This window comes from Meriones unguiculatus, chromosome 2 (genome assembly GCF_030254825.1).
Source record: "Meriones unguiculatus strain TT.TT164.6M chromosome 2, Bangor_MerUng_6.1, whole genome shotgun sequence".
NCBI classification, from domain to species: Eukaryota; Metazoa; Chordata; class Mammalia; order Rodentia; family Muridae; genus Meriones; species Meriones unguiculatus.
The window spans coordinates 45581424-45607563 of record NC_083350.1 but is presented as its reverse complement, the minus strand read 5'-3'; the positions used below and the strand labels follow the sequence as shown (position 1 = coordinate 45607563).

The following is a 26140-nucleotide window of genomic DNA, read 5'->3' as shown; positions in this document are numbered from 1 at the left end:
TATATATATATATATAAAACATATTTAAAAAGAAAAGAAAATAGAACACAGCTTTACATATAAGTCAGGGATTATACCACTGAGCTACAACTCTAGCTCCATGGGGGATTCTAAAACTGGAGGGGAGAATTGTGGGGGTTTCTGGATTACATGGTGCTTCCAGGAGAAGTTATCTTAGTTAGGCTGTTGTTTTGTTTTTACAAGTAACTGTAGGGAAGCATGATATTATATTCGTTGTAATTTTTAAGGTCTGAAAAGAAATGTTCTATTAGTACAATGTACAGAAAACTAATGAGTATTTGTGGCTCTGAAGAGTGTAACACTTTCATACTACAAACAGGCTTAGGTTTTTCCGTAGAACAGATATTGTGAGTCACAGTAGTTACATCCAGTGTACAAGAGGCATTTTGGGGTATGTGAGACCATTGGAATATGGATTGGTAATAGATAGTTAGAGGATTAGAATTTCTCTGGAAAATAAGAGGTTTTACTCCTTTAGGAAACTATGTACTGACATGTTCATAGGTCAAGGCTTATGATGTCTATAGCTTATTTTCAAATGCTTTAGTAAAAAATATATTTATTAAAACTCCTTATTGGGTGCTGGCAAGGTGGCTCAGTAGGTACAGGTGATCACTGCACAGGCCTGCCAATCTGAGTTGGGGTTCCACGACCCTCATAAGGTAGAGGGGAAGAACTGATTCCACCAAGATTTCCTCTGACCTCCACCTGTACACAGCCACACATACATCAATCACACGTAAATACAATAATAATAACAAAAATAAACTGAGCAAAAAAAAAAAAAAACCCTCGTTGGTCTATGAATAATCAGAAGTTCAAAGGCAGCAGTACTGGTGCTCTTACAGATTTGGTTAAATCTTACTGCATTACAGCTCCCTCCAGTGTGATTTTTGGGCAGATAAAATTGCCAAAGTGATCTTTACAGGTTTTTTGTGTGGGGGAAAAGTCAGGTGTCTGAGGTGTGCTATGTGGCTTTGTTGACACATTTAACTCTGATAACATTTTCATCAAGTATATAGAAAAAAACTAGAATAACTAAAAAATGAGAGTATTACTTATTGAACTATTTTAGAAGAAGACCAATAATAAAAAACTCTTTAGTAGTAGAATGCTGTAGTTTGTTCCAATAGGGAAAAAGAATGAAAATATAATAAATAAATAATATATATTAACTTATAAAAGTTTCATCTTACCATGAAAATTTCACATGTAGTTTCTATTGTCCAGTATAATTCTCTATTTTCTACCATCAACCCACCTATTTCCCCAAAGGATCCCTCCACCCATCTGTTGTTGTAAAACAGTGTTTTTGAGAATTAAGAAATAAATCATGCAAAAAAAAAAAAACAACAAAAAACCCCAAAACATCATAGGAATCTAATGCTTAAAAGTTTATTTTAGTCTGTTAGAGCAGAAGATACTGTATATCTTACTTATCATAACTGTCTCAAGATCCTTCAAGCTTTGTTTTTACACTAATATTGTGTAAGCATTGTAATGGTTTATTTTTCTAGTTTGAAATTGTAAGACAAAGTACTTGATGTATAATAAAAAAAATAACAAAATTTAAATTGACTACATATGGCTCTTTTTCTGGGATACACATACTCAATTTAATTTTATTATAGTTGCACACAAATTGTTCAGGCAAGGTTTTCAATTTATTCTATTTAAAAATAACATAATATTTTAACACAGAAGATAATGCATTTCAGTTTTATATTAAAATGATTTCCAAGGGAATAAGTAAGCCTTATTCTTCCTTTAAATATGAAAGTGTTTTATTATAGGGGTAAATCTCGCGTTATAAAGAATGTTTTGTATTCATGGAAAAACTACCTTTTTCCTACTTTTGAAGTTTGGAGATAGTTTTATTGGAGTTTGGTTTTGCAAACACTGCAGACCAGGCAGTCTCAGCAACTGCCTGGAAAAGAAAATGAAAAGATCTATGTCATTTGAGCAGGCTTGGAGGTCAGATATTGGGGAGACAGTGTAGCATGTGACAGAGAGTCTCTTTAGAGAATAATAAGGAAGCCCAAAGTGGCAGTAAAAAAAAAAAAAAAAAAAAAGCACACTTAGGTTCTGGCAAACAGAATAATGGGAAAGTTGCACCTTTCAATATTTGCTACTAAGAATGATGGACAGACCCAATTGAATCTCTTGATTGCTTGGCTTGTAGGAACCGCCTCTTTATTTCTTTAAAGCACGCATCATTATTTAGCCTGAATATCTCTTGTGTTTGTATTTGACCTTCTGGGGGTTGGCAGGGAATTATACATTTAGAATTTTACATTGGCAGTTTAAATCAAATTTGGAAATTGGCTAGCGATTTTGTGCCTTCATGTATCATGTACTCTTGACTCTTTTGGGTTCTGCCTGATGTATTAGTGCTCTGTTCCCATCTTCCCACTCCCACTCATTTCTTTGTCTCATCCCTCCATTAGATAATTTCTAACTTTCACATAAATGATCTTTGTAGCGTGTCCATTATAATGGTAAACATACTCAGTTAATCTTTCTTAATGGTTTTAATTTGTTGTAAATATTTTTTTCTGATCCGGGTGTACATGCATTTAATCAGCACCCTGGAGGCAGAAGCAGGTGGTGGATCTTTGAGTATGAGGCCAGCCTGTCTGTTGAAGCTTGTTAATTGTTTATTAAGATCATATTTTCAGTTGTTTGAATTTAATTTTCTAGTGTAATTCTAATAGCTTGAAAATATTTACTACTTAGAACAATATCTGGGTGTCTCTCTAGGGCTTGTTTTTCCTTAAACTACACACACTTTTTTTTTTATGTATAGTGATTTTTGACTGTTTATCATTGTGGATATTTACAAACTGGAGTTTTTCATCTTCTGTTGAAGAGTTGGGAGTTTTGCTAAGGAGACAGTGTAGCTACTGGCTGTTCCCTTGAGGCTTGACTTTATAACTTACTAGGTTGGGTTTCTGGCAATGTAGCTGTCTGCCTTGTAAAGCTTTTATGGACTTGGCTTGATACCATTCTTTCAGTATGTCTGAATCTCCTTTGACTCTGCACATTTTATTTTTAAATTTAAATTTTTACTTTTAATTAACATGTGTATGTCTATGTGTGGGTCTGAGTGCAGAGACCAGTGAAGACCAGAAAGGGTGTTGGCTTCCCCTAATAGTGGAATTACAGGTGGTTGTGAGCCATCTGAGGTAGATACTGGGAATTAACCTCAGGTCGTCTGCAAGAGCTCTTGAGCCATCTCTTTTAGCTCTGCTTCTTTACTCTAAAACTAATGACACAGAAAACAGTTTTGCCTTGCTTTTCAACTTTTAGGTTGTATTTAGGCCACATTGTGAACTCTCCAATGAGAGTCTTCAGGAATACTCTCTCTAGGACTTCTTCCTCTCCCCTTTTAGCCACTGTCTTGTACATGAATTTGAGCACCTCCCACACCTTGGGAGATTGTGTGAAGGTGGATAGCAGTAAGATGTACCACATGAATTCTCTCCTTTCAGGTATCTCACTGTTACTTCACCTGTAGTTACCTGATTTCCATCAGTTGTCCCATGTCCTTCGTCCAGTTTGTAAAGGGTTAGTCAGATAAGCATTCCCATTGTGTTTGAAGCAAGCCTTGTTCCCCCAATCTGAGCTGATGGCACACAACCACTACACGTTTTCAGTAAATGGCTCTTTCTGTTCCTTCCTGTGAGTTACTGCTCAGATTTGGGACCTCCATGTCTGTAGCATATATTCTTGCTAGGAAAGTGGTGTATTCCTTTTATGCTTGTTTTAGAGACAGAAATAGTCAACTAAAGTTAGCATGGTGACCATTTTCTTACAGAGCTACTTTTAGTGAATTTGCTGCCAAGCATGCTAAAGATTCAAGATTCAAAGCAATTGAAAAGATGAAAGATAGAGAAGCATTGTTTAATGAATTTGTGGCAGCTGCAAGGAAGAAAGAAAAAGAAGATTCGAAGACCAGAGGTGAGAAGGTAAGATGGTGTAATTCTAGTGGTCTGATTAATAGGGTAAGGACTAGGGAATTCAGTTTCCTAACCTTGTTTATAAGCATAAACAATTGGATGTGTGTTTTCTTTCAATTTGCATAATTATTGATACACATATATGATATATGATCACTTTGTTTTCATCATGCTTATGTTAGAAACTTCAGTATACTATTTAGAATTGCTTTAAATTCTGTTAAATGAAGTGTTTGGTAAACTGGAACTGGGTTTTAGAACTGCATGCTTTGTGATAACTAAAGTGTGTCAAGTTTTCACAAGTCTTTGTAGATGCTAACATTTGAATTTCAAAGAACTTCTTAATCTTTGTATTCTATGAAAATAGCATTTTAGTAAGTTTCTAATCTTTCAGAAAACTATCTTACATATAAATTACTGCTTATCAGAATTAAAGGTCAGTTATTAAAGATTAATGTATCTGAAATGTCATTTGATAGCAATGTCAGGAACAGAGAGCTCGTCACTGTGGAGGCAGAGCAGTGGGGAGATGGCACCAGTGGTGTGTGAGCCATCAAAACAGTCACTCTCCTGAGTGTTCCGGTGTGCTTTGTAATGGGGAAAATAGCCTCTGGAGCCTAATCATGTCTGACATTCAAAATTGCTGCTTACTGTGGGAGGCTAAAATTCTGTTAAGAAACCTTGTTAGAGAAGTAATACTGAAGTTCATTGTTAAGCCTCTTTCAATTAAGATGGAGTAATAGACAAAACAGCTTTCGACAGTTACAGCAGAACTCTGATCATCTGATGTATTGGGCTTCAAAGTCAATTTTTATAGAATTATTTTATAGCTTGACTTAATTATGCTTCTTAAATATGTAGAAAAACATGTACATAAAAATTGCATAAATGTTTTATATATTCACGTAGAATCACATAAGTTACTGCTTTTGACTTTAAATTTTTTTAAATATATAGTTATTTTTTATTTTTATGTGCTTACTTGCTAGAACTACTTCATTCTTTATAACCACACATTTGAAGCTGTAAGCAGTGGAGGTAACCCTGCTAGAAAATTGGTGTTTTCTTTTTTTTTTTTTTAATTGTTGTTTTTTCGTTTTGTTTTGTTTTTCTTTTAATTTTGTGTTGAATGGTGTAAGTATAGAAAACAGTAAGGCTATGAATTAAGCTGGTAGTAAATTTCATTTGGTGCCATATTTATTCAGATATTGACTACTTTTCATGCATATCAGCTTTAGCAAGCTTGTCATGCTAATGCCCACAGTGAAAAGATTTTTAAGAGCTTATCTGTCATAGTTGTTTATATATCACACACGTTAAAAACTATATAGTTTACATCTAATGTTTAAAGACTTTTAAATTAATATTAATTCCCTTGGATTAGAACATGTCTTTTTTGACATAGAGTACATGTGTGATTTAGTGTAAGTTTTGCCGTCTAGTTATCAAATAGTGGGAATTGCTATTTATTAGATACAAAGTTGGCAAGGTAAGTAGAAAAGTTATGTTATAACATCAAATACTTTAATACTTGAAAAAATGGGGCTTATGAGCATTTCTTATTAATCCAAACTAAGTTAAGGTCCAAGTTTGATAACAGGATCCATAGCTGATTGGCACCTCTTATTTTTGAAAATGTTTCTGATGCAGAAATTCTTTGTCTTAGAACTTCACAAATGATTTTTCACAAAAAGCATAACCTCTCGTAATTCTCTGATAAGAGAAAGTGCAGTTCTTAGGGTAATTAATGATGGGAATAGGCAGAATGCGTGATTCTTTTGCCACAAATCTTAGATTCTAATTTCATTTCTAATTCCTCATTCCTTGGCCAGACAGGAAGGTAGAATATTCAGTCCTAGTGGTAAAGGGGAGGTTTTGATGAACTGACTTTGGGTGTCTCTATTGTAGCCATACATAGAAATTTAAATGATGAACATTTAAGACTCAGTGCAGATTTATAAAAACAAGTGCCTCCCACATTTCCTTCCTGTTAAACAGACACTCTTGGGGTAGAGGCCTCAGTTTAGTATTACTCAGGGCCTTTGATGCTTAATTTGATAATAGTACTTGACAAACGTCTATACTCTGAGCTGTATAGCAGAATGAATGGAGGCTCGTGTTCTTATTAAAAAGTGCAGGCGCTAGGATGCTGTTGTAAACTAATGGTTCTGATTATAGAATTAATTTTCTTATGAAGATAGTTTTAGACAGTGTTTTGAAAAGCAAATATAAGTGTTCTTGTTTTTTGCTTTTTTTTTTTTTTCTCCTCTTTTTTTCTTTTTGTCTTTTGAGATAGGGTTTCTCTCTGTGTAGCTTTGGTTGTCCTGGAACTCATTCTATATATTAGGCTGGCCTGGAATTCACAGAGATCCTCCTGCCTCTGCTTCCCGAGTGCTGGGATTAATGGTGTGTGCCACTAATGCCCTGAAAATGTTTAATTTTCTATCCTTTTATTTTAGACATTTGACAGCAAGTCATGAAGACTTGCTGTTTGTGTTCAGAGACTTCTAAGTTTTTCTCTTAATTTTAATGAACAAAAATTATTCATCTAGTTTTAAAAATGAATCATCATTACCATGTTCATGTTAGACTATTTTACTGTCACTTCATAAGCCTGGCTCTTATTAAGACTCTGCAGGCCAGTTCACGTTCCAGAGGAAAACATGGCAGCCCTATGCTCAGAAGCTAAGCATCCTTAAATGCTGTTGTCTGTGGAGTGTAGTAGTTTGTTGGGTTGTTAACTGCTTAGACATGGAGACATTCTTGTAGTGCATCATCCTGCTCTTGTTTTAAAATACAGATTAAGTCGGATTTCTTTGAACTGTTATCTAATCATCACTTGGACAGTCAATCTCGATGGAGCAAAGTAAAAGACAAAGTAGAGAGTGACCCACGATACAAAGCGGTGGATAGCTCGTCAATGAGAGAAGACCTTTTCAAACAGTACATAGAGAAAATCGCTAAGGTACATGTCATGCTTACTGCTGGTATACCTTGAATATTACGTTGCTTAATGTTGTTTAAGGGTGTAGATTGTTTTCATGTTGGGGTGGAATTTTTCTAATAGTTGATTAAGAAGATGAAATTATGAATCTCATAATTGATTGGGAAGACATACTTAGAAATGTTCTGAGGAAATACTACATTTGCACACCTTTGACAGGGTTCTTTGTTTTTATTGTTTGTTTTTATTTTTCAAACCAGGGTTTCTCTGTTTAGCACTGGCTGTCTTGGGATTTACTCTGTAGACCAGGGTGGCCTCGCTCAGAGACCTATCTGCCTCCAAGTGCTAAGATTTAAAAGTGTGTTGTCAGGGGCTGGAGAGATGGCTCAGTGGTTAAGAGCACTGTCTGCTCTTCCAAACGGACCCAGGTTCAATTCCCAGCACCCACATGGCAGCTTACAGCTGTCTGTACCCTGAATTCCAAGGGATCTGACACCTTCACACTAATGCACATAAAGTTAAATAAATTATTAAAAAAATTAACAAAAGTGTGTTGCCACCATTGCCCGGCTTATGAGAAAAATTTTAATGAAGTACGGAAGATAATATAATTTTATTTTTACAGAATTTAGACTCAGAAAAAGAAAAAGAGTTGGAAAGGCAAGCCCGCATTGAGGCAAGCCTTCGAGAACGGGAAAGAGAAGTTCAAAAAGCGCGTTCTGAGCAAACTAAAGAAATCGACCGAGAGAGAGAACAGCACAAGCGAGAAGAAGCCATCCAGAACTTCAAGGCTCTTCTGTCTGACATGGTACTTTTCTTCCTCTGAATACTGGAAGTCCATTTGTACCTATGTTCTATAAATTGATTATAAGCACTTGGTATTAGGGGCTATTGGCACTTACCAAATATCAAAGTTAGGTGTTTTAAAAAACAAAAATTCATAACTTCAAAACTTAATTTTTAAAAATGTCTTTGCTGAAAGCTATCTTAAACTGTTGAACGCCGGCTGTTGTAATAAGGTGTGCTGAGCATAATTGGATTTTTTTGTTGTTGATGATGGTTTAGGGCTGTGGTTTGCAACCTTCCTAATGTTGCAACTTGCATCCATAAATTTATTTTGTTGCTACTTCATAACTGTAATTTTCCTACTGTTATGAGTCCTAATGCAAATATCTGATATGCAGGATATCTGATGTGTAAATCCCCAAAGGGGTTGCCACCCACAAGGTTAGAACAGCTGGTTGAGGGTCATCATGGGTCTGGAGGGTACTGACACAAGAAATGACTCTTGACAGTTTTCTGCCTTAGCTCTCCAGTAGCTAAGGTATATAGGGAAACCCTGACTGTCTGCACTGCTCTGCTATGTCGTGTCCTCCTTTGTTGTCCTTCCACACCATCTCCTGTAGTTAACTGTACTCTTTCTGCTACTACTGTCATTTCACTTTTTTCTTTCTGATGTTTCTTTTTTGTTGTTGTTGTTGTTGATGTTGTTTGTTTTTGTGCTCTGCATCTCAGACATTTTCAGTGGTTTGAAATCTCCTTCCTCACATGCTCCTAAGTAGTTTGCTTTAATTGCAATTGCAATGGTTTTTGGGAAGAGCAAACCTCATTTTGTTTCTCCTGGTGTTTGAAGGAGGTGAAGGTTGGCAGTTGCCTACCAGTCAAATTCAACTCTTTTGTTGCTTCTGTTTTAAAGCTCAGTTTCTTTGTTTATTTGCTGCGAGTTAGTTTTCCTTTGTTGGCCAGGCTAGCCTCAGGTACTGGCTCTCTTGCCTTGATTATGGAGTGTGCCACCATAACTAGTTCAGCTCCTTGGAGAAATTAAGACTTTCCCCTACTTGTCTGCACTATATCTGTCATCTTTGCTCTCCTCAGTCCTTGGTGTGCAGCTTTGATGAGCGTAAGGAGTCCTTCTTCTTTCTGTGGCAACTATTCACCTTCCCACTACAGTGATACACTCTCATTCTTGAAGAATGTACACCAAACCTCTTCTTGAGGCTGCTCGCCACCCATATCAACTTGTGTTCAGCATGCACAACTATAACCCTTACTACTTTTGTTGTACAGGAAGTACAAGTGTGCTCTTTGAAAGAAATGACACTATCTTACTTAGTTGTGTCTCCAGTGCCAATTTAGATGTTTAATGTTAAGAAATTCTGTATTTGTATACTTTCTTCTTTCCTCTCTTTCTGTCTTTTCATTGTCCCGTTTCCTGTCACTGTAGTGTGACTTAACTTTCAGTACTTTTATATGCTGTTGATGATATTGGCGAACCAGTCAAATCTGTGATGTCTTTTGTTGAGTTATCTTTTTTTTTTCAGTTAGTATTATTATAATTATATTTTGAAATAAGAGTGTGATGCTTTGTTTTTGTTCTTTGTGCTCAAGATTGTCTTGCCTCTTAGGGTCATGTGACTCCATAGGAACTTCTGTTTCTGTAATCAGTGGGCACAGAATATCATTCTGATTATTTGTACCTTATTCCGTTTTTTAAAATCAATGTTTAACAGTTTTTACCATACAAGTAATTTTCTTTGTTTAAATTTATACTTACTATTTTTTGAGGGGAGGGTGTTGATGTTGCGTGCGCAAGAGGTTGTTCTCGTACTTTTGATTGCTTGCGAAATCTTACATTTCTATGGTGACTTTTGTATTCTTTTAACTTTACTAAAGTTACCAATTATAATTGTGATTTGGTGGAGTCTTCAGGTTTTTTTATATGTAAGATCTTGTCATGAGCAACTGGAGACATTTTAAAACCTTCCGTCCTGTTTAGATGTCTTTTCCTCTTGCCTTCTGAAAGTACCGCCGTGAGAAAGTGCTGAGAGGGAGATCCTAACACCTCATGTCTTAGAAAATGTTTAATTATGTTGCCCTATATCCCATCCATTGAGGTTATAAAAATTCATCCATCCATCCATGTATCCACCTTTCTGGCTTGTGTATACCCTTCGCCATGCAGTATGTGTGGGCCTCAGAGAACAACTTCCAGGATCTTTTCTCTTTTACCATGTGGGTTCCTGGAAATAGATTCAGGTCATTGAGCAAGTGCTTTTACCTCTTGAGCCATCTTGCTGGCTCCTAGTTAGAGTTTTTGTTCTGAAAGGGTAGTGAATTATCTTGTGTGTGTGTGTTTTTTTTCCCTATATTTTTTTATCTTTAATGTTTTATGACACTAATTTCTTTATATTATTTTGGCCTTTTGTTTTGTGTCACTTTTAACAACCTGTCCCTTACACACACACACTCTATTAAGTTATCTATTATCTAAGTTATCACACAATCTATTAAGTTACTAAAGTTTTAAAGCATCTTTAAAGAAGAATGTTAGCAATTTAGTTACACTAAATATAGGTTTATTCCAGATACAGTAATTTTAAAGATGGAATAAAAAACTGAAAGAAAATTATTTCCCCTATGATTTGTTGAATTTTTTTATTAATATTTAAAAAAAATATTTTAGTAGGTTGGTTAATAAGTCCAGATTTGAACTCAAGGTCTGTTTTGTACCACTCACTTTTTGGGGAGGAGAGATTTAATGCTATAAGAAGACAAAAAAATAACACTACTTTTAATTGACACAGCATTTAGATACATAAAGTACTATTTAAAGTACTGTTTTAGGGGTTATGACTGATGAAAGATAATCTGCTCCTCATCTTTTTCTACCTCCCCCAGCCTGAGTATTTATTTCATCATGTAATTGATCACTGGGAGTTAAGATTTCTGTTTTGAAGTAGGTATTAGACTTCTTAACTAAAATGACGTTACCACAAGCTTCTTGCTAAGTCATTGGAGATGTGCATAGCTTGGTTATTGGTTAACTTGATGGTAAGTAGTGTCCTGGACATTCCTTTACAGAAAGTTGGATTTAAAGTGCTCTTTTTTAGCCTAAGCAGGATTTATTTATGAGGTAGTCTACTTTAAGGGATGTTTATTTTTCAGGAAATATTTTGCTTTCTGAATGTGACATCCTTTGTAAAGCCCAAATGAAATTAATCATTCCTGACTACAATGTTGAGCTCCTTACTGTGTAAATACTGTGTAAATCCACTTGAGGGTTGTGTATGTCACACACACATTATGTTCTTTTCTCTAGGTACGATCTTCTGATGTGTCATGGTCTGATACTAGAAGGACTCTACGGAAAGACCACCGCTGGGAATCTGGGTCCTTGTTGGAAAGAGAAGAGAAAGAGAAGCTATTTAATGAACACATTGAAGCACTTACCAAAAAGAAAAGGGAGCACTTTAGGCAGCTTCTGGATGAAACTTCTGCGGTGAGAATCCCTTATTGTCCCTGTCTTTCATCCTCTGGAATCTTTACTTATAATTTGAGGACATAAAATACTGACATGATGTTTAGTGTGTTGTTGTTCAGACACACTGTTTAAATTCTTGGGTCTTATGGCATTCTCTTCTGCCTTTTTCTCCCCTTTTGAACATGTCACAACGTTCTCACTAGTCAGGAATTAGTTCTTTTTGCAGCTTCCAAATGTGTAGCTGCTTCTTTGGTGAATGCCCTTACCTGTGAGTTATCAGTGGGCTCTCCTTTCCTCCATTTGCGATGTGGTGCAATAGCCCCTTATCTGGCAGTTTGTACACTTTGTTAATCCAGGGTTTGTTCCTGTTTATCTGCTCTTTTTGGTGATGGTTTCTTCAGAAGTTATGATGTTTGCCCATGTAAATACAGGGTTTGCAGGTGATTGTCTTAGGCTACCTTGAAAGTGTGGCCATGAAAATAACTTGTGGCAAGCCAGAAAAAAAGAAATTGCATTAAAGCTGCTCCCTGTCCCTAACTAGTCCAGTTACGCTTGGGCATTACAAGAGATTGAAGGTCAGTGTGTAATATTATGTACCATACATGCTGTAGTTTGACTCCGTGAATAAAAGGGAGTTGTATTTATGTTTTCTCTTCCCTTGTTTTTTCAAAGATAACCTTAACATCCACATGGAAAGAAGTGAAAAAAATAATTAAGGAAGATCCTCGTTGCATTAAGTTCTCCTCCAGTGACAGGGTAAGAGGATTTGTCATATCTCCTGTTAAGCTTAGGCAGACATGAAACTTAACTGTGTAGCTCAGGTTGGCCTCCTAAAAAAACTTCCTGAAAAAACCTCCTGCCTTAGCCTGCAGAGTGCTGAGCACATATGTGCTCTACTACACCTTGAAGTTTATGAATATCGATGGGTCTATGATCCTATCACTGGTCATTTTAAGTGAATTACATTCAAGTGTATGAAATATAAACCAGGATTTTAAATACGTTTTGTTTCATTTTTCAAGACAGTGTTTCTCTGTGTAGCTCTAGTTGTCCTGGAACTTGCTTTGTATACCAGAGTGGTCTCAAACTTGCAGAGATCCACCTGCCTTTTCCTTTCCAGGACTGGAATTAAAGGCATACGCCTTTAATGGTGGCATAAGCCACCATGCCTGGCTTTTACGTATATATTTTTTAAAGTTGTGCTTCATATAGTAATAAGAACACAGTAACTTAAAGCTTAGAATTTTAATTATTAGGGTTAAGTTTGTGTTTAAGGATCTTACCAAGTCAATGAAACTATAGTCAGTTTCTGCTCGGTAGATGTTCAGGCTCTTGGTGTACTGCACTATCACAGCCCCTTCCTTGTGAGCCACACTGGCAGGCAGTGTGAGGTCCTGAGTTTCTTGGAGAGGAGACTTTACACAGGAAATTTTAAAAGCAAAGACCAGTTCTTGCACTCTTGTCTTCTGTGTGGGAACCTGATAGAGAGAACAATGCCAAAAGCAAACAAAAACCTTACTATATGCCCTTCTGCCCCTTTGGCTTTTACTTGTTACTCTGTCACTGATTGTCATCTCAATGTCATTGACATTGGAAAGCTCATAGACCACAGTTCTCAAACCTTGCTCACTTGTAGTAAGTGGAATTTTGATGTGTGGGCTGTAAAATATGTGTGACTGGGGAAGAGTGATAGACTGACAGCTAGAACACCCACTCTCCGTTCCTAGTTTACCGGACTGCTTCTAAGGAATTGATAGCAAGGTCTGTGTAGATAATGCGTAACTTTCGTTACAATTTCCTCACTGGAAGACTAAATTATCAGTGTGTACTTATGTTTTGAGTGTTCTCTTGTTTTGTATATCCATACATTATATCTCATTGTTGTCTATGCTTAAAGATATACATTCTCTAGGAAATGAATGCTTTATCCTTAGTTTCTGGTTTCTGTGTGCTTCTCTCCTGAGGACTTAGAAGACTGAAGGAGGTGGTGCCTGTAGAGCACTATGCGGATTCTGCATAGAATGAGCTTCATTTTAGTTGAATGTGCTTCTGCATTCTTGCAATTTTTCTTTCTTTTCTTCTCTTTAAAAATGTTCTTTACACTTCACTGCAGTAAGTTTTACAAAGAGTAAAACATATCCTTGCCTTGTCTTTTTCTATTTTGAACTTTATTACAGGGCTCAGAATACTAAAGAAGTTTAGTAAAGAAGTTGTTTGTTTTAGAGTTTATGGGTTTCTTCTTTAATCTTATCATTTTCCCTGCAGAAAAAACAAAGGGAGTTTGAAGAGTACATCAGAGACAAATACATCACTGCCAAAGCTGACTTCAGGACACTTTTGAAAGAGACCAAATTCATAACATACAGGTACGTGTGGTCCGGTGTTCCCACTGGCAGCTTTTGTCTACTAGCCTGTTCTCTAATGACCAGAGCATACTTTCACTCACACACATGTTGACATTGTGAATTTTAGGAGTCAGAAGATGCCAGCTTTCCTCAAGGGCAGATGCAGGCCGATCCACAGTACTTTTTTTTTTTTTTTTTTAAAGAAAGGGCCCAGATGTCAATTCTCATTTTGTGTTATGTACATCCTGTTTTTAAAGTGCACTTTTATTTTTACTTCACTGCTTTTTTGTTGATTTTTTTTTTTTTTTTTTTGAGGACCCTCAACTCTAAGAATTGTCATTCACAAAGAGACTTTAAATGAATCCTTCACTATGACTTCTCTTTGCCTCCTCGGAAAACTGTTGAGTGGGGTTTGACCATGAATGCCTGAAATCATCTTCTTAAGGCAGAAAATTCTTTTTTCCCTCTTTGGGAAAGCAGTTGCTGGATACACTTATTTTTTTAAAAAATTGAAAATCAGAGCCCTTAAAAGGTTTTGGTGTAGCACACCCAGTAGTCCATCACCACCTTTCATCAGGAAGCGGTTTGGCATGGCCTACACTCCGTGTGCAGGAAAGCAGTTATGCTTCGCGCGCCAGCATTTCTTCCTTTAAAAGACGACTTTGAGGAAGGAAGGGTGTGCACGGGAGGACAGATAGTGCTGAGGGCGTGCTTCTTAGGTGTTTTGTCATTTGGATTTTTTGGTCAGGATCCTTAATGTTTTGCATCAGCTTGGGCTTTTAAATTAGATGTGAAGTAAGACTTCTTTCTACATTTTTATAGTTAATTTAGTGACAGATGTGAAAGTGAAAGCTTGTGAAAGATGCTGGGATTGGCAGCCCCGCAGACTGAAGTCCTCTGTTCATCCACAGAACAGGTACAGCACGGGCAAGACTTACCTACCTACCCTCAGCCCTGATCTGGAGGGACCACCAGTAGGGGTGGGAGGGTAATTCAGCTTCTGAGGCCCTTTCACTCCTGGAGTCTTTGCTGAGGTGACTTACAAAGGTGACTGCTGCAGTGAAATTTTTCTTTAAAAAAGTGGAAACACAATTAGGAACTAGATGGACATTTCCAGCTCATTTCTGAAAGACCAGCGAACAGCAGTCAGTAATTCTTTGTGCTTTTTTTCTTATTTCAGATCCAAAAAGCTAATCCAAGAATCTGATCAGCACCTGAAAGATGTAGAAAAAATTTTGCAGAATGACAAGCGGTATCTAGTACTGGACTGTGTCCCAGAGGAGAGGAGGAAACTAATCGTGGCATATGTTGATGACCTGGATCGCCGGGGTCCACCCCCACCTCCCACAGCATCAGAGCCCACTAGACGATCAACAAAATAATTCCAAATGCCCTCCCACGGGCTCTCTGTTCATTGAAAACACTTGCATGAGCCAAATTTTCAGGTTTTTACGTATACGTGCATTAGTCAACCTATTGGAAAACCACCTGACAAAAAGAAGGAGCAGCCGTGTGGGCAGTCTCTTGAGCAGAACACTTGGAAATATTTAATGCTTTTCTTCGTGTGGCATGACTGACATACATACTCAAATATAGGCTGTCTCTAGTAAATTTAAAATCTTGAAGCTAAAAATAATCCTTTTAATGAGGTGTGAAAGTCAGTGGCTAGGTGGTGTTCTTACTAGCAGTGTTACTCAGCAAGACAGGAGCATTTGTGGTTGGAGCTTGCAAATACCACAGACTCCAGAAAACTGAAGTGGGGATTTGTTTTGATTTTGCTTTTTAAGCGGGTAAGAGAAAAAACACTGAATTGAATTCTTCCAGAGACTATGAATATTATAATGGACATACTTTACCTTTGTCTCTAATGAGCAGTTTAGTTGCATTTGTTCACGTACGTGCTTTGATTCTCCCCTCTTGAGTTATAGGCCGAGTCTTGTTTAGCCCAGGAGAAGATTTATTTAGTAATTTCTTCTCAGGTATGAACCACATTCATAACTAACATCTTGGCCAGAGTAGAAGCCTGGTTAAACGTATTTTATTCTCCACTGAATGATCTCTACCAATATTCTCAATTAGACAACAAAATTACCTTTCTGGGTGTTCCCTTTGTAAACTACTCCTGTTTGAATGTTGAACCTTTGTTTCTAAAGTTTAATGTTAAGATGTTTGAATGTTCAGTTTATGTATTTGAACTACAATAAACCAACCCTTTTATATATGTGGATTGTAAATGATTATTGTTACACAATATATTTTTTAAAAACTCCTAGGCCTGTATTTTTGGTTGTTTTGTTTTGTTTTGTTTTTTTAAGAAAGCAGCATGTGAGATTTGAGTCGACTGAATCTTTGATAGTATAGAGTATTTAAAGGCTTGACTATAATACTGGATTTCCAATATAAAAGATGAAATTTTGGAGAAAGCCTGTCCTCCCTTCCTTTTTACTTTGTGTACTTGTGAGTGTGTGAGTGTGTTAAGTCTTATACTGCTACCTGTTGCCTAATAGCAAGAATATTTTAATTCTTCTGTTTTCTTGTTTCTGTCTGATTAACATGTATCAAAGGCTTGTGCCTTTTCAGCATCCTTTCAACCTGTCGTGAACTTACCTTTGATGCTCAGTTAAGTTTTTCTGGCTTTACTCCTGTGTGTGGTGGTGGTGGTGGTGTGTGTGTGTGTGTGTTTAAATCCTATATTGTTCTCATAGGTTGCCAGTACCAGAGTGCCACGTAAATGAGATGTATGAGAAGAGATATAAGTGTTAATTGTCTTCCCTATTTTCTCTCAACCTGTCAGGATGGCAGCAAGGCCCAGAAAGAGGAAGACCAGCTGATGTGTATTTGTGTGCTGTGTATAACATTCATATCCACACTCTTTATTTAGTACTTAGCATAAATCTATTAAGTGTCAGAAATTATATGACCTGCTGAAGACTGGTATTAATGGAGCATACTAGGATTGAAAGCTGTGAAGGTGATAAACATAAACAGGATTTATATCCTCTCCGCCTTTTGAAATCTACTTTTATGAATTTTTCCAAGTGATTTTTAAGTTTTATAAGGATTCAAGTTGAAATGCTTGCCAAAGAGAATACAACTGTTTCAGAAGTCTGACTTTCCTAAAGCCCTTTTCTAAGTTCCACATGTAGTGTAGTGTCTGCACGCTTACTGCATCTTGTCACGGTACGAAAGAGTGAGGAACTGGCTTGATCTCCTCTTTCCCACTTTTGGCATCAAATGTCTGTGTGGGATTGTTCATAGAAGTGAGTCCCTGTTTTCCTTGCAGATTTTTAAAGAGACTAGATCAGGAATGTTCTTAATGAGCAACTCATCATAATTATATGTTGTTTCAGTATTTGAAGCTTACCCAGGAGCCTGGGACATGGTCATTGTCAGGCTACCTCATAAAGCCCTCTTTTTCTGAATGATAGTTTTGAAATAATTCAAGGCACAGATAACGTTAAGTCTTCTATTCAGAAATAAAGCATTGCTTTTATTTACAAGACGTCACATACTTAACGCTTATGCTGTATACACAGTGTGTGTATAAAACAAGCTTGCTTCCTCTGTTTCTCAGTTTCAGTGCCAACCCCTCATGTAACCAAACCAACAAAGCAGTTATTTTGGATTCTTGGGCTAAATCATTACTTTTTTTGAATGTGAGAGCTTCAAATACAATTTATAGTGAAACAGTGAAAAAGAAGTGAGCTTTGTCTTTCTGTGTTAAAAAGAAAACCACAACCTTTAATAGTAAGATAGTCTCAAGACTGAACATTGTGACAGTTCTCTGTACTGTGCGGAATATTCTCCAAACTCCTCCATTGGTTTTGTTTGTTTGTTTTAGAGGCAGTTTTCCTTCTCTGAGGTATCCAACAATGGAAAATCCCAGAAATTCACTAAGGAAGCAATTAAGACTATATAATGCTTTTTGTATTTAAAGGGGACAGAAATGTACTGTTTTATTGGGTATGCTGCATTCTGCTGTCCTCAAACTTCCCACATTTAGGAACGCAAAATGCTTTCCTTTGCCTTTTGCTCTGCATTGTTCTTGCGATTATTCTCCTCTTACCTAAGATTCATGTCAGCTATCTGCTGGCTTTTCTCTTGTGTATGTGCTTTTCCATACTTTGTTATGCTTGGCTTTTTATACCTTCGATCCCTGGTAATGTTTTAAAAGTTGAGGGTGTTCAAGTTAGATGAGACAAGAAAAGTCACCATCGTTCTCCTTTATGCTTGTCTTTAGTCAGTATGTAAGGCCTATGTAATTAGCTTACAGTCTGTCCTGAGAGCACACACAGAGATCAAGGAGAATACACTGCAGCTTGTAAAAAAAAAATGCTCTTGTTTGGGAAGAGAAGAGGCATTTACTTAAACTTGGACCCCATAGTTTGAAATTAGCCCAGATTAGAAAGAAGTATTCATTGTTTTGTAAATTGCTCAGGAAAACTAGACTTTTCATGAAATAAATTTACGTTTATTAAGCAAGTGAAGGGAAATTATAAGTAAAATTTACACTTTTAAAAGGCCAAGGGAGATACAGATTTTGAGCTATGTAACTTGCTGCTACATTGGGAGCAGCAGTTTGAGGAAGAAACAGTTCATAAGTTCAGCCTGGTAAACTACTCTGCCAAGGACTGTGTCTAAGGAGTATCCTGGGGAAAGTCCATCTGAGCCCTGTAACCACTTGAACATAGTTTTCTTTACATAACACTTCAAATGAGTTCTTTTGCGGGGTGGGGGGGGGGAATTCTGAAGCAAAATTACTACATGCCATTTTACTTACCAGACTGTATAGTTTGAAAATACAGAAGAAAATCTTTGCAATTTCTAATGGCAGTTTATATAAGTCAGCAATATTGCTAAGCAGCAGTACAAGTAACTACAATTACCACTGTTTTTCTTTGACACTAAAGTCTGCTAATTGCAGCCCTCTGTCTCTTGGCCTTCATGTTCCCAGGGTATAGGGTCATTGTCCTGTGCCGAAGGGACGGTGTCCCTCTCATGCCAGAATTGCTCGACGTCAGGGAGGATGGGAGCCACTGCCTTGTTGATTTTCTCTTTGCCGGAGCTGAGAAAGCCAGGTCTTTCGGTCTCTGGGATGGATGTCTGGGACTCTGGAGATGGAGCCTTGTCCAGAGGGGCCTCTGTGGTTTTAGCTGGTGCCCCCTGAACCTCTGAGGCACCTGCAGGCTTTCTGGTTATCCATTTCCATACGCCTTTCAAGCCTGCCTTGAATTCTTCAGACATCACTAGGAAAATGAGAGGGTTTGCTGTAGAGATGGAAAACATCAGGACTTGAGATAGGGCTATAAAACCCTGTGGTGGCATTGGACCTCCAGCCTTTAGGTGCCATACCCACAGCCAGGCTACCCATTCAGGGAGCCACAGGAGAGCAGAGGTCATTGCAGTGCTTAGCAGCATCACTGTGAGTTGCTTTGAACGCATCTGGTTTCTAAGGTTTTGAGTTTTTGTACCTCGTTTTTTACATTGGCCATAAGCTCTCCAGAAATAAAAGCTGGCCAGAAGTAAAGGAAGGCAAAACACCAGGAGAGGGTAGAGCTTACCGAATATTGACATGAATTCTTCAGCCACAGCTGGCACATCCATGAGGCACATTTCCACACCTGCGTGACGTCTGGTGGTGCTAAAGAACCATTCTGGCAGGGGAAGTAGGCTGGCTACAACCCAGATGGCCAATAGCATTGACCAAATGGTGCAGTTGTGGATACCCACTTGCTTGGCTGGGTCACTTGCATACATGAAGCACACTTTGGCAACCACAACAATTGTCAGGCTCTTGGCTGCCATGCACGTATGGATGAACCAGTCAGAGGATTTGCAGACAAACCAGCCTAGATCCCAAACACCTTTGTAGTATGCTGTAGCCCGGACAGGTGCAGAAAAGAGTAGAGAGATGTCAGCCAGGCTGAGATTCAGAATCAGGGAGTGGATCATGGATGGCTTTCTCTTCCAAACACCGTGAAGGAGAATGCCAATCACACATAGGTTCCCCACGAAGCCCACGAGGCACACAGCCACCAAGAGAGCCGGGATGATGGTCCTCCAGTCCTCCGAGTCAGACGGCAGGTACCCTCCTGCAAAGCGGAGGTGAGCAAATGACTCATTCATGATGTTGGAATTGGAGTCAGCAAAGACCGCTGCCAGTAGCACCTTTCCCTTCTAGCTCCTCCCTGCAGATGTTAGCTTCTTGTTTAGGCTGGTCTTTCTCAGCTCTTTTGCATAAGAAAAAAAAATGCCCTCTGTCGTCCACACCGATGCCACCTCTGGACCCTCCCCTTGCTTCTTTGTGACAATGGAGGGTTGGTTGCTGAGCTTTTGTGCTGCACACAGTAGACCTGTGACTGCGTGGAATGGCAGGCAGCAGGAGTATATTGCTATGGCTCATTAGCAAGTCTAATCCTAAGTGCCAGCCCCATCAGGTGATAACACATTCCCATAAATGATAAATGAGGAGAAACATACAAGTAAGCAGGGGTGTTCACCTGGGGTGAGGGGAGGCAGGGGAGGGGAGGATTACTATCAGTTATTTCTAAAATCTTGACTGGATTTCTAAGTACAGACTGGTCTGTAACTCAGCAGGCTCCAGTTGATCCAAGTCCTTTGATTTCTTACATCCATTAGGTTCTCCTGATAGCTTAGTCTGTTTATACAGGGCCCTAGAGTCTGCTCTCCTACCCAGTTCCCACACAGTTTTGCTGTGAGACCGCCCTTTAAGAACCGGTGCTCTCTCCCCGTTCTCTTTGCAGATAGGAGCATTCCTCTTCCTAACCCTCACTACCACATCAGTTCCATGAACAACTAACTGATAGCGAGCCCAGCTGGAAGTGAAGTATTTTTAAATCCAATTTGGAAGACTTAAGTTTGTCATGTATTTTCTAGAAGCGCTTTGGAATGCTGAACTGGTTGACAGATTAATAAGACTTCAGCGACTGACGGTGATGAAACCAAATGATAAATTAAGCTTTTCAGAATTTGTATGATGGAGACATTTAAGAGATTTGAAAGAAAGTACCATTGTAAAAGGGAAAGCCAGCAAGGTACCACGGCTGATAAAAGCTGCCCTAGTGACCTGAGATTGGCTGCCCAGAGTTGTCCTTTGTCCTCTGCAGGCACGGTGACACACTTGGCCTGTACATACATATTATGTACAAAATATACAATCACAAAAAGGTTTAGTGAAGAACAGCTCAAGTGAAATGGACTTTCCCAGGCAGAGGACACTGGAGGGATTAGAAGAGCCAGTATTGCTGGGAAAATGGCAGAGGGTACAATTTACCCTGAGACTGATTTCCCTAAAAGGCTTGTGGAGAAAGTGTGGTGCAGAATGTTCAAGGCCTAAAGGGCAGTGCCAGGTGGGAGCAGGTGGCACTGTCCCACATGAGTGTGAAAGATGATATGCTTCTAGTGTGGCAATCAGAACGGCCAGGTGCTGAGTCAGACCTCTAGGTCCTGGTACTAATGCCGTAGTTTTATCCTGGGAAGGAAAAGGAGGGCACGTAAAAAACCCTGGAAGCCACAGGCATACTTGCGGGAAAACACATGGGTAAAGTAAAATCAATAAATCTTAACAAACAAAATAACAAAGCAAACACAAGCAAACCAGGCCCCTGAGTTGGTGCTCAACAGTACAGCTGTTCTGAGAGCTGGCCACAGTGTTGGGACTTGCTTTCTGCCTCCTCTCCCTCACATCTGGGAGGGTATCATATCACTGGTTCCTAAGGACCAGTGATGGGAAAGATCCTTTGAGTTATAAACAGGCACAATGGGCCTTTTGGTAATGAGAATATTCTAAAATTGTATTGTGGGGAATCTTTGAGCAATTAGATACACCAATTTATCTTTGTATATTCAGAACATGACTACGTGTGTGCAAAGTGTCCTTGTTGGCAAAGACTTTGTACTTTAGTTGAGCCTGCACCCTTTTTCGTTCTCCCCTTTTGCCCTCTACTCACGCTGAGACCTTTTTAAAATATCAGTTTAAAACTCTGTGTGTGCGTATGATGTGTGTATTGTGGGATGTGTGTGTGTGTGTGTGTGTGATATGTGTGAGTGTGTGTGTGTGATATGTGTGAGTGTGTGTGTGTGATCTGTGTGAGTGTGCCTTGGCACGGTTATGGAGTTCTCTCCTTCACACCAATGTGGCTTCTACCAGTGAACTCAGGTTGTCAGGCTTGTGCAGGGAGCACTTTCTTCATGGAGACATCTCATCATCTCCTTTAAAAATCTTATTTGCCACTTTAAGTTAAATTTCTTTCTTTCCGGCTTTTGTTTGTTTGTTTGTTTGTTTGTTTGTTTGCTTGCTTGCTTTTTTGAGACAGGGTTTCTCTGTGCAGCCTTGGCTGGCCTGGACTCATTTTGTAGACCATGGTGGCCTCAAACTCACAGAGATCCTCCTGCTTCTGCCTCCTCTAGTGCTGGAATTACAGGCACGTGCCACCATGCCCGGTGATTTTTAAGTTAAATTTCAAAATGTATTTTGTTTATCGCTCTTAGTGTGGTGGTGGCCCTGAGTCCTGTAGAGCATGTGTGGAGGTCAGAGGACAACTTCCTGGAGTTGGTTCTCTACTTCCATCTTTATGAGGGTTCTGGGGGTCAGACTGAGGTCTCAATCCTGTTTGTGGACTTCTCAGAAAATGAGCAGGAGGGAAATGAAGCCTGTGCTGGCTAGTTTTATGTCAGTGTGGCACAGGCTAACGTCATTTTGGAAGAGGGAACCTCAGTGGAGAAAATGCCCCTGCTAGAATGGCTTGTCGGCAAACCAGTGGTGCATTTTCTTCATTGGTGATTGATATGGATGGGCCTGTCCCACAGGGGGCAGTGCCAGCCCGGGGTGAGCAGTCCTGGATGGCATAAGAAAGCAGGTTGAGAAAGCCATAGGAACAAGCCAACCAGCAAGGTTTCTTCGTGGTCTCTGCTTTAGTCCCTGCCTTCAGGTTCCTGTCTTGAGTTCCTGCCCTGACTTCCATTCACAATGGAGTATGACCGTGAGTTGTGCACTGAATTAAATTTTTTCCTTCCTAAGCTGCTTTTGGTCATGATGTTTTATCACGGATATAGGAAGACAAGGCCATATATGTTCAGGCAGTGTTATGCTAGTTTTATGTCAGCTTGACAGAAGCTAAAGTTATGCGCGAGGAGGGAAGCCTCAACTGAGAAAATGCCTCCATCAGGTTGGGCTGGAACTAAGCTGCTAGGGCGTTTTCTTAAATAGTGATTGGTGGGAGAGGGCCCAGCCCATTGTGGGTGGTGCCATCCCTGGGCTGCTGGTTCTACACCAAATCAGATTGAGCAAGCCACAGTGAGCCAGTGAGCAGCACCTCCATCCATAGCTTCTGCATCAGTTCCTGCCTCCAGGTTTCTGCCCTTGAATTTCCCTCAAAGGACCATGTAAGCCAAACAAACCCTTCCCTCCCCAAGTTGCTTTGGTCATGGTGTTTCATCATAGATAGTAACACCAACTAGGATAAAATTGGTATCAGGATACTGAACTATTCCTGTGACAGACTTGGCCATGCTGTTTTTGGAGGGTGGAGACAAGGATTGTGGAAGGACTTTGGAACTTTAAGCTAGAAAAACCATTGAATATTTAAAGCTTGGTGAGCTTTTCAGTGGGAGCTTGGAAGATAAAAATATCGAGATCCATTCAGACAATGGAGGCCTGGCTTGTGAAGTTCCAGAGGGAAGTCTGAGAGTCACTTAAAAACTATCAGGGCTCTTTGCTATTTTGAATTGAGAGTTGTGGTTCTGGTTAGCTGGTGCTAAAGAATCTGCCATGAATAACAAGAGATGGGAACCACAGAAGCTTTGCTTTATCGGGACACTGCTGCTGGTCAGCTGGGGCTAAGAGATTAACGGTGATTAAGAAGAGACCAGCATCATTGAGGTGTAATGACGGCTGACTGAGGAGTCAGCCCACAGCTGTGTTCCATAGGCGGCCAACGCTGTACCTCGCACTGGCAGCTGAACTTGGTAGTGTAAGAGTCATCCACGTGGTGCTGGTTTGGAAGGCATGGAGAGCAGCTGAGGCTTGGCACTGTGAAAGGCCAGGAGAGACCACTGGAGAAGGTGCAGCCTCAGCGCCATTGAAGCCCCAGGACTGAGGGGGCCATAGAGGGTTGATGCCATGAAGACCCCGGCATTTTGGAGATGCCACTACTGTGCGGCAACTCCCAGGAACAGGAGCAGTGGCGGAGCTGAGGCTGTCACAGCCTGAAAGACAAGCTGTGTGTGTGCTGCAGAGGGCGGAGCCAGAGAGTGGTCCAGCCCTTTCGAGGAGGGCAGAAGATCATGAACGAATCCCAGACATTGGACATCGAGTTATTTACACTGTGTGAGTTGCTTTGATGTTTTTCCTTCTTGAAGTAAGAAAGTATTTATTTTGATTTTTACAGTAGTCTATACAATTGAGAGGCTTTAAAAAAAGACATTTAGAAATTTTACAGGAACTTTGGATTTTAAAAGAGATGATAGTTTTAAAGAGACAACCTTCAAAGTGTTTGACTCTTGTAAGGCTGTAGGACTTTTTTATGTTTGTGAAATGTTTTATATTGTGAAGGCTTTATTAATATGTGATGGCGGATATGAACGTGAAAGCAAAGGGTGTGCTTAACAATGGTGTGTTTGTGTGTAAAATTGACAAGGGGTGGTTGTGCTGGCTAGTTTTATGTTAACTTGAAACAAGATAGTTATCTGAGAGGAAGGAACCTCAGCTGTGAAAATGCTCCAGAAGGCTGGGCTGTAGGCACGCCTGTAGGGCCGCCTTCTGCCTTCCTCTTCTTCTTCTTCTATTTTCTTCTTCTTCTTCTTCTTCTTCTTCTTCTTCTTCTTCTTCTTCTTCTTCTTCTTCTTCTTCTTTTGTTTGTTTTTTGAGACAGCTCTGGTTGTCCTGGAACTCACTCTGTAGACCAAGCTGGACTCGAACTCAGAGATCCACCTCTCTCTGCCACCCAAGTGGCTGGGCTTAAAGGCATGCATCACCACTGCCTGGCCAGCAAGCATTTTCTTAATTAGTTATTAGTGGGGTCCATTGTGGGTGGGGCCACCCTGGGCTGGTGGTCCTGGATTCTATAAGAAAGCAGGCTGAACAAGCCAGGAAGCACTCCTCCGTGGCCTCTGCCTCAGCTGCTGCCTCTAGGTCCCTGACCAGGTTGATCTGAGTTCCTGCCTTGGCTTCTCTCAATCGACTATGAGTATGAATCTGTAAGCCAAATAAACCTTTTTCTCCCCAAGTTGCTTTTGTGGTGGTTCATCACAGTGATAGTACCCCTGTCTAGGACAGGCCTTAGGCCTTGCTTCATTGCTTCTTATAAATATAGAAAATGATTTACTGTCTCCGTGTCTGCCATCTTCACAGCAAATGTAGGTAACTGTGCTGGAATTTTTGCTTCTTAGCCGATGACTCAACCAGACTGGAGGGATGAAGTTCTTTCCCTCGTGTCCCCATAATTTTCCTGTCTTTCTGTTTTGTTTTAGTAGAATTACAAATTTTCCTTTTCTCTTCCCATTATGTCATAAGTAACCTTAACAAAAAAAATTTTTTAAAAGATGGCTACCCTCAAAGTTCCTATGTAGCTGAGGGTTACCTTGAATTCTTCAACCTTCTTTCTCCCTCCCAAGTGCTAGGATTACAGGTGTGTACCACCCTGTCAACACAAGTAACGTTCTATGCTGTCAATATTGATGCACATTTTTAAAGGGACAGTGTTCTTTTCCCCAGAATGGGAGGGACAAAAGGTAGGCCAGGGAAGACGGGCATATTCTTCAAGTATTTCATGTTATTGATGTAAGCCAAGTCATCCACGTCAGCACTGGGTATATTTCTTGCTCAGAAACAGCAATTATTTCTTTGAAAGGCGCACCTTTGCCTAGAGACGGCGAGCGACGTTAGACGCCAGTGCCGTGGCGTTAGAAGCTTGCTGGAGCTTTTCTTTCCCTCCTTGTCACATTCGCGGTGATTCCGCCCTTTCTAAAGATGGAGACTAAAGCGGCGGTGAAACAGGAGGGCGTGCCGCCCGTAGCGTTCTGCTTTTTAGTTTCCCGGCTCCCCCTCCCCGTTACTGCGTGGGCGTAATTGCCCAATCGCCCAGCATCCCAGAGAGCGCGGCCGTGGGGCCCGAGATTAGCGAGCGGCGCCCTCTTGTGACACTTTAAAATACTACTGCCGAGCTGGAAAAGAGGGCGGCGTGGGCGGCCCGCGGTGGACAAGGGACTGCGGACTGGGAGCCGCTGAAGCATTCGTAATCAGCATAAGACTGTTTGAATATTTATAAGCAGGAAGATGAGCACATGGGCTGAAACGAGTCCCACGGTGGAGGAAGGGAATCAAAGGGCTCCAGAAAGCTCCCTGACCTCTTGAGCGTGCTGGGTCATGCCTACACCCCCCACCCCCACCCCCACACCTCCTCCAGCACCACGCATCCCACAAACCCGCTGTGGTTTGAGGGCGAGCGGCAGCCTGGGTTGGCAGCTTGTTAGGCGCACAGTCTCAGGCCCCACATTTAGAACCCAACACGTGAGTTGTGAGCTCACGGACGTGCTTGCCGCACGGATCCTAGACTTAGCGTTGGGTTGGAGGCTAGCACTACTGAGCAGC

General features: G+C 39.9%; 2 protein-coding genes across 7 annotated transcripts in view; one reads left to right on the top strand and one right to left on the bottom strand.

Annotated features, from left to right (window-relative positions):
* Tcerg1 (transcription elongation regulator 1) overlaps positions 1-15751 on the top strand; it is a 58352-nt gene extending 42601 nt beyond the window's left edge. For 5 of the 6 annotated variants that reach the window (XM_060377333.1, XM_060377332.1, XM_060377330.1 and 2 more), the window contains 7 exons: positions 3839-3989; positions 6781-6945; positions 7550-7732; positions 11024-11203; positions 11858-11941; positions 13451-13551; positions 14711-15751. In XM_060377333.1, the coding sequence (XP_060233316.1) occupies positions 3839-3989; positions 6781-6945; positions 7550-7732; positions 11024-11203; positions 11858-11941; positions 13451-13551; positions 14711-14912 (1066 nt within the window). In that variant the 3' untranslated portion in view covers positions 14913-15751. Of the gene's footprint in view, positions 1-3838; positions 3990-6780; positions 6946-7549; positions 7733-11023; positions 11204-11857; positions 11942-13450; positions 13552-14352; positions 14444-14710 lie in introns of those variants that run through there. The other variant, XM_060377334.1, reaches the window with a different exon arrangement.
* Positions 15752-18444: 2693 nt separating this feature from the next.
* Gpr151 (G protein-coupled receptor 151) lies at positions 18445-25782 on the bottom strand. The gene is made up of 2 exons (XM_021628245.2): positions 25492-25782; positions 18445-19707 (listed from the first exon to the last, which is right to left on the bottom strand). Exons 1-2 carry the CDS (start codon positions 25780-25782, stop codon positions 18445-18447), a joined length of 1554 nt encoding a protein of 517 aa, XP_021483920.2.
* Positions 25783-26140: the final 358 nt, after the last annotated feature.

What these genes read in the sequence shown, in the direction of transcription:
- Gpr151 (XM_021628245.2), bottom strand. Translation starts at nt 25,782, where the DNA reads ATGCTTCAGCGGCTCCCAGTCCGCAGTCCCTTGTCCACCGCGGGCCGC. An exon ending in AGGGCGGAATCACCGCGAAT is followed by an intron (nt 19,708 to 25,491) that starts GTGACAAGGAGG and finishes GGGAGGAGCTAG; the next exon opens with AAGGGAAAGGTGCTACTGGC.